Below are 12,267 nucleotides of genomic sequence, written 5' to 3' on the forward strand. Positions count from 1 at the left end.
GAGTTACCTCGACGTTTGTTTTTCCACCCTTTTTCATATTTCTTTTACCTTTTATTGATTTTTCTTCTAAAACTGCTCAGGGGTCCAGGGTATGAGAGCATGATGTGAATGATGTAGTAGTGAATACCCCTTCAAGGTCGGGCAGTTCATCGCCCACCAGGAATTGGGACAATCATGGGTTTCTTAATGATGTAGGGGGACCCTAGAAACCAAGGTGATGGTCATAGTGATGTGGGTAGAGCTCATGTTTGGCTTTTGCCCACGTGTTAATTTTGTATGTCCCGGCCACCTTTTGCATTTTATGGTACATTTCCTGTTGAGAGTGGCCAAATTATACTTTTTACTTTCTTTTTAGTTGCATCAACCTCTGGGGCATCGTTCTAAGCCCGACCCAGAGTGTGGACAAGGGGAAGGGGAGACTAACACCTTGTGGACCCAATGGACAAATGTGGATCCATATGGGAAATAATTGGAAATAGGTTATAATGAGTAGAGGGGAGTGATATATGTGGTGTCAAAAATCGGGACCACACAACCAAAATCGGGATTTCCCATGTACTGTCCCTCCTAAAGCTAGTAGCCAATAAAGGACGTCCCACGGGACTAGGATACAAGGTTAACCACCACATTGGACAAGGGGACAAGAGTAAAAACCAAGCCCATTCTTTTTGTTGAATCCCCCCACTAATCCAGGCCCAAAAGTGTCCATGATAATTAAGCAAAGATACCCAACTACATAATGAAAGTCATACCTTCGGGGTTGGAAGGCCCACCTTCAAACATACGATCATAACAGATGGTTGAGGGAGCATAATGGTTGGCTTAGGTGGGGGAGATGGTGGCACATCGAGCTATCTAGTGGCTACAAGGTGCTGCCAACTGAGGAGCTAGGAGAAAATTTTCTCCTATGGGTGTCACCCACAAGTGGTGGGTAACAACCCCAATACAAAGTCTTTGCTATAAGAGGACAATATAATTGAGCCTAATATCTCAATATCATCATGATGCCTTTCCTTCTAAATACAAGATAGTCCATGACAATTTATACCCCAACTTGTCCAAGCTGGGGAGGATCAAATAATATTAATTTATTAGATTCCTTTACAATGAGAGTAATTCAAAACTCAATTGGACGTGGCTTTGGTGGTTGGAAGAAATGTTGTTATCCCTTCCTGGGTTCAATTTCCGCATGTGACATGTTGAACTTATAATGAGTATATTCTTATAATGGCTTTGAATCTTGACGTCTGAAAGTCCCTCAAGGACTGAAACATTTATATAATATATTCCTTTCTTTGCAGAGCTAAAACATGAAATTTTTTCAAAAACAAAAGCCCACTGCATAAGAAAACAAAGATCAGTACTATAAATACCATCAAACAAAATGTAAACCACTCAAAATAACAAATTTAGAAAAAAATCATGCCTTGGAAACTTCAAAGTTTTAAGATTCCGCTTGCATTGAAAAACAACATCATGCATTTAATCTACAGAGAAAGCTTTCTGTTTCTATAATTTAAGGGGCATAAAATAAATTTGCATTAGTTCTTCCTACTATAGACATTTTCTGGAGAAATGGCCGCCACAAAGAGCCACTACAGAAACTCAGCAGTGTTTTCCATTGAAGTGGAACAGATAACTCCCACAAGATGTGACCAATCATAACATGCCTATGTAAAGCATTTTCACATAAATGGGAAAACAAAGAAGAGTTCGTGTGATAATCTTCCATTCATTTTGAATGCAAAGCCAACATTCCATTGATAAACTGTTTCCTGGAACGCCTATATTTTCTAAGAAGAAATGCAAAACCACTCTCTGCTTCCTCAAACTTCACTTCATGACAGAATTTAGATTTCACTCGCAAGAAAGCACTTTCATATTCCAATACATCCGATTTGTCTGCTTTAAACATCTCTCTCAGAAGTTTATAAGGATCATCGCAACTGTGCTGACCACTTGAGTTTGTGTCTTCAGAAGATAGATGTCGAAGCCATTTCATCCATTGTAAGGAATCATCAGCCAAACTGTTGAGACTGGCCTCTACAATTCTATATGCATCTGCAAATCTGCATCTTCTTGCCACAATTCCAATTAAGTTGGAAAACACTTCTTTGCAAGAAAGAGCCTTCGGATTTTTTTGACATGAAACCATGTCACTGTTAGCATCCAGTCCAAATTGTGCTTCCCATTCCTTGCTACTAATGTAGCAGCTATAAGGTGTTGCCACTGTACAAGCCTTTCGTAAAAGGCTACAAGAATCTCCTAAATTTCTGATTGCAATATGCAGCAGTTGTACAGCAAGAAAGATTTTTTTTTCTGAATTAGAATTGGACACGAAATCATCCCATTTCCGATGTTGTGCCCAGCTGTGAAGAGCAATGTGCATCATACCTTCCCACCTACAACACATATAATCACCAAAAAGACATTGTCACTGAATTCAAAGTAACATCCAGCACTCTACAATTCCCTAGAAGTTTGCAACCTTTTTGAAACAGTATACATAATTCAAGGATTTGTACGTCCATTTTTTTTTTTAACCCAAACAAATTTAAAACAAAAGAATTAAAAGCACTCTTGCACTTCAATGCTTTTCATTCATAATACATCAAACCACAATGTGGAGCTACATTATAATTTGACACCATACACCATAGACCTTATCAGATATTAACTCGGCAATTTACTAGGTCTGTTTAGATTTATCACTATCATTGTTTGAGAGCCCATTTCATGGTTCCCCGTGTCTATTCTTCAAATGCTAGTGTTTTAGAGTGCATTTATTTATTTTTCTCAACCTTACATTATATGCCAGAATTACAGTTTGCAAGATAGTAAATTAGGTAAAATAGTTCAGAACCTAGGTGCTTATCAGTGGTAACAGATGTTGTATGTTGTAAATTGTTGTAACATCAAATGACCAGGTTAAATTATTTTGAATTTTCTCAATATTTGCACAACCGCTATTTTCTTGTTACCTCAAAATTTCCAATCCAGTGAATCTTCACAAACTTCGTCCTATTTTTCATATGACAACCAATTCTTTTGTCAATTCCATCTCTTATTCTCAAAATTTGCCAATATCCCAAGCCAAAAGGTTTGTTAAAATTAATTTTATTTTTATTTAAGTTGTCTATTTCAGATTAAAAATTAGAAAAAGTGATGGGCTCTAGCCCACCTCTTTTAGCTTTCAAATCATAGGCGCTGGAGCTTATTATGCACTTAAGTTCCTACAAACTTGAGCCAAAGTCACAATCCAAGTGTCATGTGCCATTAAACCATATGTCCTAGAGCTTATTATGCACTTAAGTCCCTACAAAGTCGAGCCAAAACCACAATCCTATCCTATTAAACCATATGTCCAAGTGTCAAGTCTTATCAAACCACATGTCCAGAAGTTAAGTCGACCAAACCATGTGCCAAATCACCCAGCCAGGTACCAAGAGACTTCTCACAGCAGTCCATGGCGGAGAGTTGTCTGTGCAACGTGTCAACAAGGTAAAAAAAACCCCATGCATATAAACAAATGTATATACAAACTCTTAGTTGATGTGGTATTATACCCAAAGGGACAACAAAAAAGAGTGGAGTGTGCGATCTCTTGAACAAATCACAACGGCAAAGTTCATTATTAAATATGTTAAAGATGTTCTATCTCAGAATGAAGCCCTTTGAACGTGCTCAAATGACCAGGATGAATCAGCTGGGAGGATTCTAGAAATGTCTTGTTGTCGCCCAAAGTGTACACCTAAAGCGCAATGCTCAGAGTAGGGGCTGTCACCCTGATCCCTACTCACTCTGTTCTAGCTCTCTCCTAGACAAGCTAAGGGGGGTGGTCCCTAAAAATAGATGAAAGGGGGATAACTTGTTGAAGCAACTAGTCCTACGAGATCAAAGGGCAAGATCACCACCTCTCTAGACAACTTGAATTGAGATTAATTAGCAAGTGTATTTATTGAATGAGCAAAGTATGTCTTAACAAGATTAAAGAAATTGAGATCAATGAGACAATATCAAGATTATGGAATAGACACCAATGCCTAATGAACAATGCTTAATATAGATTATATCACTTGCACAACATGGAAACTTCAAGTTATTAGATTAGCAGTGCTGCAAGAAGAAAGATAGTTTAATCGATCAAGATAACCAAAAATATGAGCAATAAACAATTTAAGAACGACTTGCAAGTAATTATGATTTACAAAGTAGAACTATTGCAATTACAAAGTAAACCCACAATTCTAGTTATAATGATCAAATGCAAGATGAGAATGCAATATTCTTCAAGGGGAGAAATGATTATGCTAAATAAGTCCAAAATGACAAGATTAATGAAGCATTAAAGTTGTTCACAAAGCAATTAGATCTAAATAATTCAAGTGCTCTCAATGGAAGCTGCTCTTATGTGAAATGAATTAAATTAGCAAATGTCACTCCACTTAAGATGTCTCTTTAAGAATGTTTGAAAAGAAAATGGATGAAATGAAAAAAGCACAAGTGATTATTTGATGATATAAGCAACTCCAATCAATTTAAATCTATTAGCCAAACAAATATTGTTCTATGTAAACCAAAGCTAATTAGATCAAATAAATGATAATTAATTGAAGTGCTTAGGCAAATGCAAATTAAATTAGAACCAATGGTGCAAGTCAAGAGATAGAGATACCAAGGGGTGGGACCCCAAGCTCCCTCTAGGACAAAAATAAGGTTTTATTAAAATTTCAGAGAGAACCACTAAACCAATGGGCAAGCCTTGAAAAATTCAAAAGGGAATTTACGAATAAAATTTTAATATCCCTCCTTAAGACAATTATGAGAGAAAATTTCATATAATAGTTTTACAATATTTAAAATGAGATATTTTCTCCCAAATGAAATTAGACTTCCTCCGACGATAATGTTACTTTCCTTTATAAAATAAACTTCTCTTGCTTAAACCACTAAATGCCCAAGGGACATTAAATTGAATAAAAGAAACCGTCCTTAAATTATGCAACTTATGATAATAAAAAATTTCCCCAAATCGATTTTCTCCAAAGGGAAGAACCTTACGGCTGGGAGAAAAATTAAATGTTCCTTGCAAAAGGATTTTAGATTGTGGCTTCCACTAGGATGACTTCAGAAAATTTCAACGATTTTTCACGTCAAATATTCCGGATGGCCCAGAAAACCTCGTTGATGCTCATGGCTTTAATCAAAATTATGTATCTGAAGTTTTTCCAGGTCCTAAGTAACCAATCGATTATGAATTTCTCTCTGAAATTGATTAGGCCCTCCAAAATACAATTTCGATTCAAATTTAAGGAATTTCGCTTTACTGCGGGTTAGAGATTTTTTTGTGCAGGCTCAAGATTGAAGACGACTTACCAAAGAAAACGATTCTGCTCAAAGGAAAATGAGGACGGCTTCCCAAAAATAGATCTGAATTTTGCAGGACTTAAAATCGATTTCTTCCAAGAGCGAACCAGAAAAAAGCTTGAAACCCTTCAAAACAAATCCGATCTCTGTAAAAGGGTTCTTGCTTCAATTGTTGGACGTCCAAGGAAGAATCATATAGGCATAAAATCTGACGAGGGCTCCCAGAAATTTGAAAACAGTTTCAAAAATTCGATTTTTACTTTAGAAGATTTGCAAATGGGTTCCAGAAATTCAGACACCCAAAAAAAAATATATTTTTTAGAAGCTTCTAAAAAAAATCAATTATTTATGCAAAACCAAGGGTTTAATATATCAAAATGTAAGAATAAGCCCTAGAGGGCTTGCGGCCTGCTCAGAAAATCTTCCAATAAACCTGTGAACCACAAAATTTTTAAAATCCTTTGCTTGAATAGTTAGGTTAGTCAATTAAAATTATTGAGCAAGAGATAAAAGTTTTACAAATATTTTCAAAATAATCTACAAATCTAATTTATGGGTATGAGGACATCCCGCCCATAGATTAGATAGAGTAGCTCTAGAAATAGCAAATAGATCATTTAAAGCTTTATAAGTTAAAAAAAATTGGAAATAAATACTTTAGATGAGGCACTGGCCAAGAAGCCCTGCAAGAAAGTTTTCGTTAAATAAGTCTTGGGATCCAATCAGGGAGACTCTTCAAATCTTATGCCTTGGGAGTTGGTTGGTCCAACCAGAGACTTCCCCTCACGTCTAAGTTTTTGAATATAAAAAGATCTTTGCACACTCAAGATCAAGTTATTAGAGCAATAGAGACACCTACTAATTCAATTAAATTAAAATGTTACCTTACATCCAATAATCAATGCAAGATACCTGTGCAATAAGTTATTCCACAAAGGCTAATAATCAACAACTTCTAAAATATTATTCAATAGAGCATTAGGAGCAATATTACCATAAGAAGTAGGAGAGAAACACCAACATCAATGAAAATCAAAAAGACTTCTGCATTATTATTATTTCAGAAAAATTACAAGAGAGCTTCGAGAGCCAGTACATTATCCAAAGATTGGATGCTTTGAGTAGCAAATGGCTTCAAATTTATAGATAAATTCTCCAAACGGCTAGTTAGTTTAATACCCGTCAAAGTAATCTCGACCGTTGATAAATATTTGATTATTTTTTAATCACCACCGTCGAAAATCTTTAATTTTGAAGAATTTTCGAATTTATATTTTAATTCATTTTTAATTAGCTCAAAATTAATTACTTTGAACCTATGTTGCACGAAACTTCTAAAAACCTGACGTTTCGGGCCATAGCCATAACTGAAACTCCAAAACTTGGTCAAAACTCGACCATCATGTAATCATATATGAGAGGTAATATAGACTTGTTTTTCCTTCTAAATTGTCATCCATGGGTCTTATTCCCTTTTTTCTTACAAGATAATGTGTTATTCACTTATTTATTTATATATATATTTTTATATATACATATATGACGTTTCGACTGACATTTCTACCGATGTTTCCATTTCAGCGTTTCGTGCAACTTAGTTTTGAGCTAATTTCCTAAAAAATGACTTTTACTTAACCACCAAGGTCCAAGGGTCCAAAATTTCTTGAAATTTTCAATATTTCCTTGGTGGGGGGACTTCCAAAAATTAATTTCTCTAAGGCCCACGAATTTTTCTTTTTGGAGAATTTATTTTCCTTAGGATTTTAATTTTGACACCAATTAATTAAATTTTTGGCTTAGGATTTTAATTTATTTTTGTCAAAAAATTTAATTAATTGACACGAGGGGATTAATAATTTTTTCCAACTCTATAATATTTTAACTATAATGCTAAAATATTATTTACATAAGATTATTACATTTAAATCTTCAAAGTGCGAAAACCCATTCGTTATAGACCCTCAATTATTTTACTCAATTTTGTGATTCAATATGATCTAGTAGATCAAGTGATCTGTAATAAAATAATTTAACCAATTAGCTAAAATTATTCCCAAATCACTTTTACAGAAGACTCAATCAGAACACTAGGACTCGCCTAAGATCTTGATGACAAAATCTATCCTAGCTTTGGGGTGAGGCTAGAGAGAAAAACTCTGTCGATCATCTGTGTTTAGAAACACAACGAAAAACCTCTTAGGGTGAAAATCGTCACCAAAATAGTAGGCTTACCTAGGTTGTTACATACATATGGTCATATTAGCATCTTTTACATTAAAACTTTTGCAAAATGGGTTTACAACTCTGACAAACTGTCGACTGATGATGATAAATCTAGGATGATCTGAATGCTCGAGCATGATGGAATTCCTTTGCGAAAATGTGTACAGCTATAGGATAGTTGAAACTTCTAACTCTTCATCAAATGATACCTAAAACTTGAAAGAGAATTCTGCAAAGAAAACAATAGCAAGAGAAAATATCAACAGGCATTGATGCCTCTTTTTGATGTTTGGCAAATGCAGATTTACGATATCTGTATGTATGAAGGTATAGCTCCTTGCCTCAGGAGTATTAGTAGATAAGGCAAAGAGATGCTTCCCCCTCATTGTTGAGCTTGAATAGGAAGTCAACAACCACATTTTCCTTTCTCGGCCTAGAAATGATGGTAATATCAATTTTCTGCAACAAAAGCAACCATCTGGTCACCCAGCGATTAGTGATAGGTTTGTTCATGAGGTACCTGATAGCAAAGTGTTGAGTATGCACAAATACAGAATAGCCGGAATATAATGATGAAAATTTTTAATAGCATGTACTATAGAAAGAAACTCTCTCTCTTAGAGTATAATTTTGTTCATTAGGGGTGAGGTTTTTACTAATATAACAGATGGCATATGGTCTCCAGTTTTCTTTTTGTCCCAATATAGCCCCAATGGTTGTATTTGAACCATCAACAGATATATGGAAAGGCAAGGACCAATTTGGCCCTTGCAAGACTGGTGCAATCGACAATTTTTCCTTTAGAGTTTCAAATGTGGATTGGCATTGATCATTCCGGTAGAACTTTGCAGTTTTTGTGAGTAATTGGAATAAGGATGATGTTATCTTCATAAAATTTTCTACGGATCTCTAATAGTACCATGCATGTCCCAAAAATCTTTGAACATCATTTTGGGTAGTGGGAACTGTAAGTTTTATGATGATCTCTATCTTGGCAGAGTCTACTTGGATACTGGCAAGTGATATATGGTATCCTAGCACAATTCCCTTAGTATGCAACATATGACACTTTTTGTCGCTGAGAGAAAAATTTGTCTCTTGGCACCTAATAAAAAAATTTCAAGATTGTTTAAGGCTTCTTCAAAGGTATTTCCATATACAGTAAAATCATCCACATAGTCATGGTCGGAAAATATTCTGAGGACTACTCTTTGGAAGGTAGTTGGGGCATTACATAACCCAAAGGGAAGGACTCAATAAGCGTAGGTTCCCCAACGACAAGTAAATGTAGTCTTCTCTTGTTCTAGGGCAATTTGCATTTGGTTATAACCATTGAACCCATTGAAAGAAAGGAAAAAATATTTTCTTCCAAAGTATCAAAGACCTAGTCAATGAACGGTAGGGGAGAATAGTCTTTTAAGGTGGCCTTATTTAATTTTCTATAATCCATGCATATACACCACTTGTCTTTCTTTTTTGGCATAATGACTAAGGCAAAACCCACTCGCAATCAGAAATTGGGTATATAAAATTTACATGGACTACTCCCTTAATTATGACCTTTAATGCAGGTTTCATCCTATGTTGGGGGTGTCGAATGGGTCGGGTGTGATGTGCACATAAACTAGGGTGGATCCCCTTCATATTGTGTAATGTTCCCTCTTGGAATTCTCCCAGATTATCACAAAATTTCTGACCGTTAGTGTGCTTCTTCAATGAAAGGTTTCATCAAACATATATTGAATATACTGTTGTAGGTGTTTTTCTAGAGGATTTTTTCAATTAAATATGTACCATGCTTCACATGTCCAAAAATAACTTTCAAACCAACATCAACTGACTTGCATTGAACCCAGAAAATTCATTCAACCCTAACAAGTTAGGTTTTCCAGATCATACCAAAATCCCAAACATGACATCATCAATAAAAAATCCAAACAAACATTTCATAATATCCCTAAGCAACTTAGGGTTTCAGACATTCACATTAGCATACACTTAGGTTAGGGTTTTGTAGAACCTATCTAGGGTTTACCAAATCAGTTAAGAATATGAGTGGGGTGGGTAGATTTATCAAGAGATGAATCACCCAAAACAAGAATCATTATGATTCAAAATAGCTAGAAATAACGATGTTAGTAATGTAATGCAAACTTCAAAAATAAGATAAAGAGAGTTTTATAAGATATATAGACATACCAGGAGGTGGAGATGTTTCTTGACAAACCTGGTAAGGATTCCTTGAAGTGTTTTCTTTGTACTAGGCCAAGATCCTGTAATACATACTTACAAGCAAACCATGTGATACCAAGAATGTGATTTAATTTCTCTCAATCAAGGACTTTTGCTTGGAATCCTAAATTAATTGTAAATCCTAAAGGGAGAGGATTAAGGTTCTAAGAGTACATTCTTAATCTTAGACTAGATAGAAACAAGGATTATATGAACCATAATAGAAATTCAAATGCTTATATACATACCTCGTGATTTGATACCTTTTGTTGTCGCGCAGATTGGCACGACAACGCTCAGACCGGGGGCTGTCACTCTGATCCCCGATCCCTCCGTTTAAGCCTGTCTCCAGCGGCTAAGGGGGGTAGACCCTGCGAGATAATGAAGACCAACTGCCAAACAGTTGGGTGGGAGACACGATGCACGATATGATAGAAGCACTAAAATGGATTTAGAAATGAAAAGACCAGTGCCTTGTGGAGCTAATTTTTAATCGATTAATTATCAGATGCTGAGGAATATAGACCATGCAGAGCAAGCATTTATCATCAAAGCTCGAAAGATGCAAGATATTAGTTAGAATGACGACGCTCTTATAATGACAAAAGCTCAATAACGATATTCAGCCACTGGAAATTTCAAAAAAGATGAATGCTTAAAACCACCATGAGAATCGTAAATTGACCAGATATCTATTTCGCATCTCGGAAAAAAATTAGATCTTCAACATGAAAGATATATCGTGAAGGCAACTGAAACTGGCAAAATGATTTTCCACAAATTTTTTATTTTTTCAATTTTTTATTTTTTTTTTTTTTTTTTTTTTTTATTTATTATTTTTTTTTTTTTTTAAATGAAAATTAAAAAATCTAAAAAATTTAAAATCTAAAATCTATTCTAAAACAAAACTATAAAAAATTAAAATAAACCCAAAAATCTTTTTTATTTTATTTATTTTTTATATCTAAATCTAAAACATTAAAATAAAATCTACATAATGAAAACTATACAAAGAAAATAAACCTAAGTCTAAAAAAAAAAACTAAATAAAATCTTTTACAAAATTAATCTAAAAAAACATAGAATAAAATAAAACTATACAAAACTAAAACTAAAAACCAAAATATTTTTTACGATTTTTCATTTGGACGAATCTATATAAAATGAAATGAAATTAAAAATACGTGACTATACAAACTTAAACAAAATTATTTTAAAACTAAAATCTATAACTAAAGCCCTACGACTGCACTAACCTCCGTTATATACCAAAAAAAAAAACGCTGAAAACATAAAGAAATCGCAACCCGAGCATACGCAATCAAATGAGGACAAGCCGCAGATAAATTTCTTTGTTTGTCTATGCAGGTCGGACGACGGAGAGAAATGTGCAGCAACTTCAGTCGATGGTGATGGTCACGAAATGAAAGCCTGAGCACTCCACTGAAAGACTTTGATTTTCTGGCGTTAAACATAAATCGAATCCACGCGAATGTGCTTTGTTTGTGTTATAATTCGAATAACCAAAGGCAAACCAAAATATGGATTCATTTGTCGGCACATATAACTCATGCAAATGAGACTTCGGGCAGAAATTAAAAAAAAAAAAAAAAAACGACGCAACAGCACCGAACATGGCAGATGGAACCCGCTGGGCACTTCGGAAATAATACAGCCTTACATCTCGATATACACCGGGCCACGGACTCTGGAGTGAAAATGATTCAAAGCTGATACGCAGTGATAAGCTAGGTCAAAGACGCAGTCAACAGCGGGGTTTTGAGGGGCTTGCGGGTTGATTTTTGGACATGCAAACAAACTCGATATCTACCATACAATAATGCTCTAAATCGAATCCGCACAAGTGTGTTTTGCAATGCAGGTTGGAGGCCAACGTTCTGGACGGGCAGGAAGAAATATGCAAATCGGTTCTGATTTCGACTGGTGAGACATAATCATGCCAAAAATGATGCGTAGCTTACCTGATACGCAGAGATACACAGTGCAAAAAAGCGGCAGCAAATGAAATCGATTTTATGTGAGAAAATTACCTGAGCGTGATTTACCTTTACCCGGAAAGAATGTTGTTCGATGGAGTACCCAGGGCTTGAAGAAAACATCCAGCGCTTCAGAAAATCATATTGAGGGCTGACCACGATTTTAATTAAGTAGGGACAAGATGTGGCTCAGAAGGAGGCAGCGTATGAAAAGATCTCAGAACTCGTCCAAAGCCTGGCAGCTGAATGCTATGATCTGGGCAGCCTCGATCTCTTTCTGAAAAATTTGCTCTTGATGAAAACCCTGTGGCTGCAAACATAGAAATACAAAACCCTAATGAAGTATGCCAGAAAAACAAAAATATGAAACCCTATAACAGAAAAAAATTGAAACCCTAAGACAGCCCAATAATTTACAAATTGTGGCCCCTTTCAGCCAGATTCAACA

General features: G+C 35.3%; 1 protein-coding gene across 2 annotated transcripts in view; it reads right to left on the bottom strand.

The window, feature by feature from the left end:
• Window positions 1-1,526: 1,526 nt before the first annotated feature.
• LOC149241919 (uncharacterized) overlaps window positions 1,527-12,267 on the bottom strand; it is a 242,274-nt gene continuing 231,533 nt past the window's right edge. For both annotated transcript variants that reach the window (XM_089374079.1, XM_089374080.1), the window contains exon 4: window positions 1,527-2,402. In XM_089374079.1, the coding sequence (XP_089230205.1) occupies window positions 1,733-2,402 (670 nt within the window). In that variant the 3' untranslated portion in view covers window positions 1,527-1,732. The remainder of the gene's footprint in view (window positions 2,403-12,267) is intronic.

Source organism: Pinus tabuliformis, chromosome 8 (assembly GCF_031772625.1).
Source record: "Pinus tabuliformis cultivar Carrire ecotype Pingquan chromosome 8, CPIR1, whole genome shotgun sequence".
Classification (NCBI taxonomy): domain Eukaryota; kingdom Viridiplantae; phylum Streptophyta; class Pinopsida; order Pinales; family Pinaceae; genus Pinus; species Pinus tabuliformis.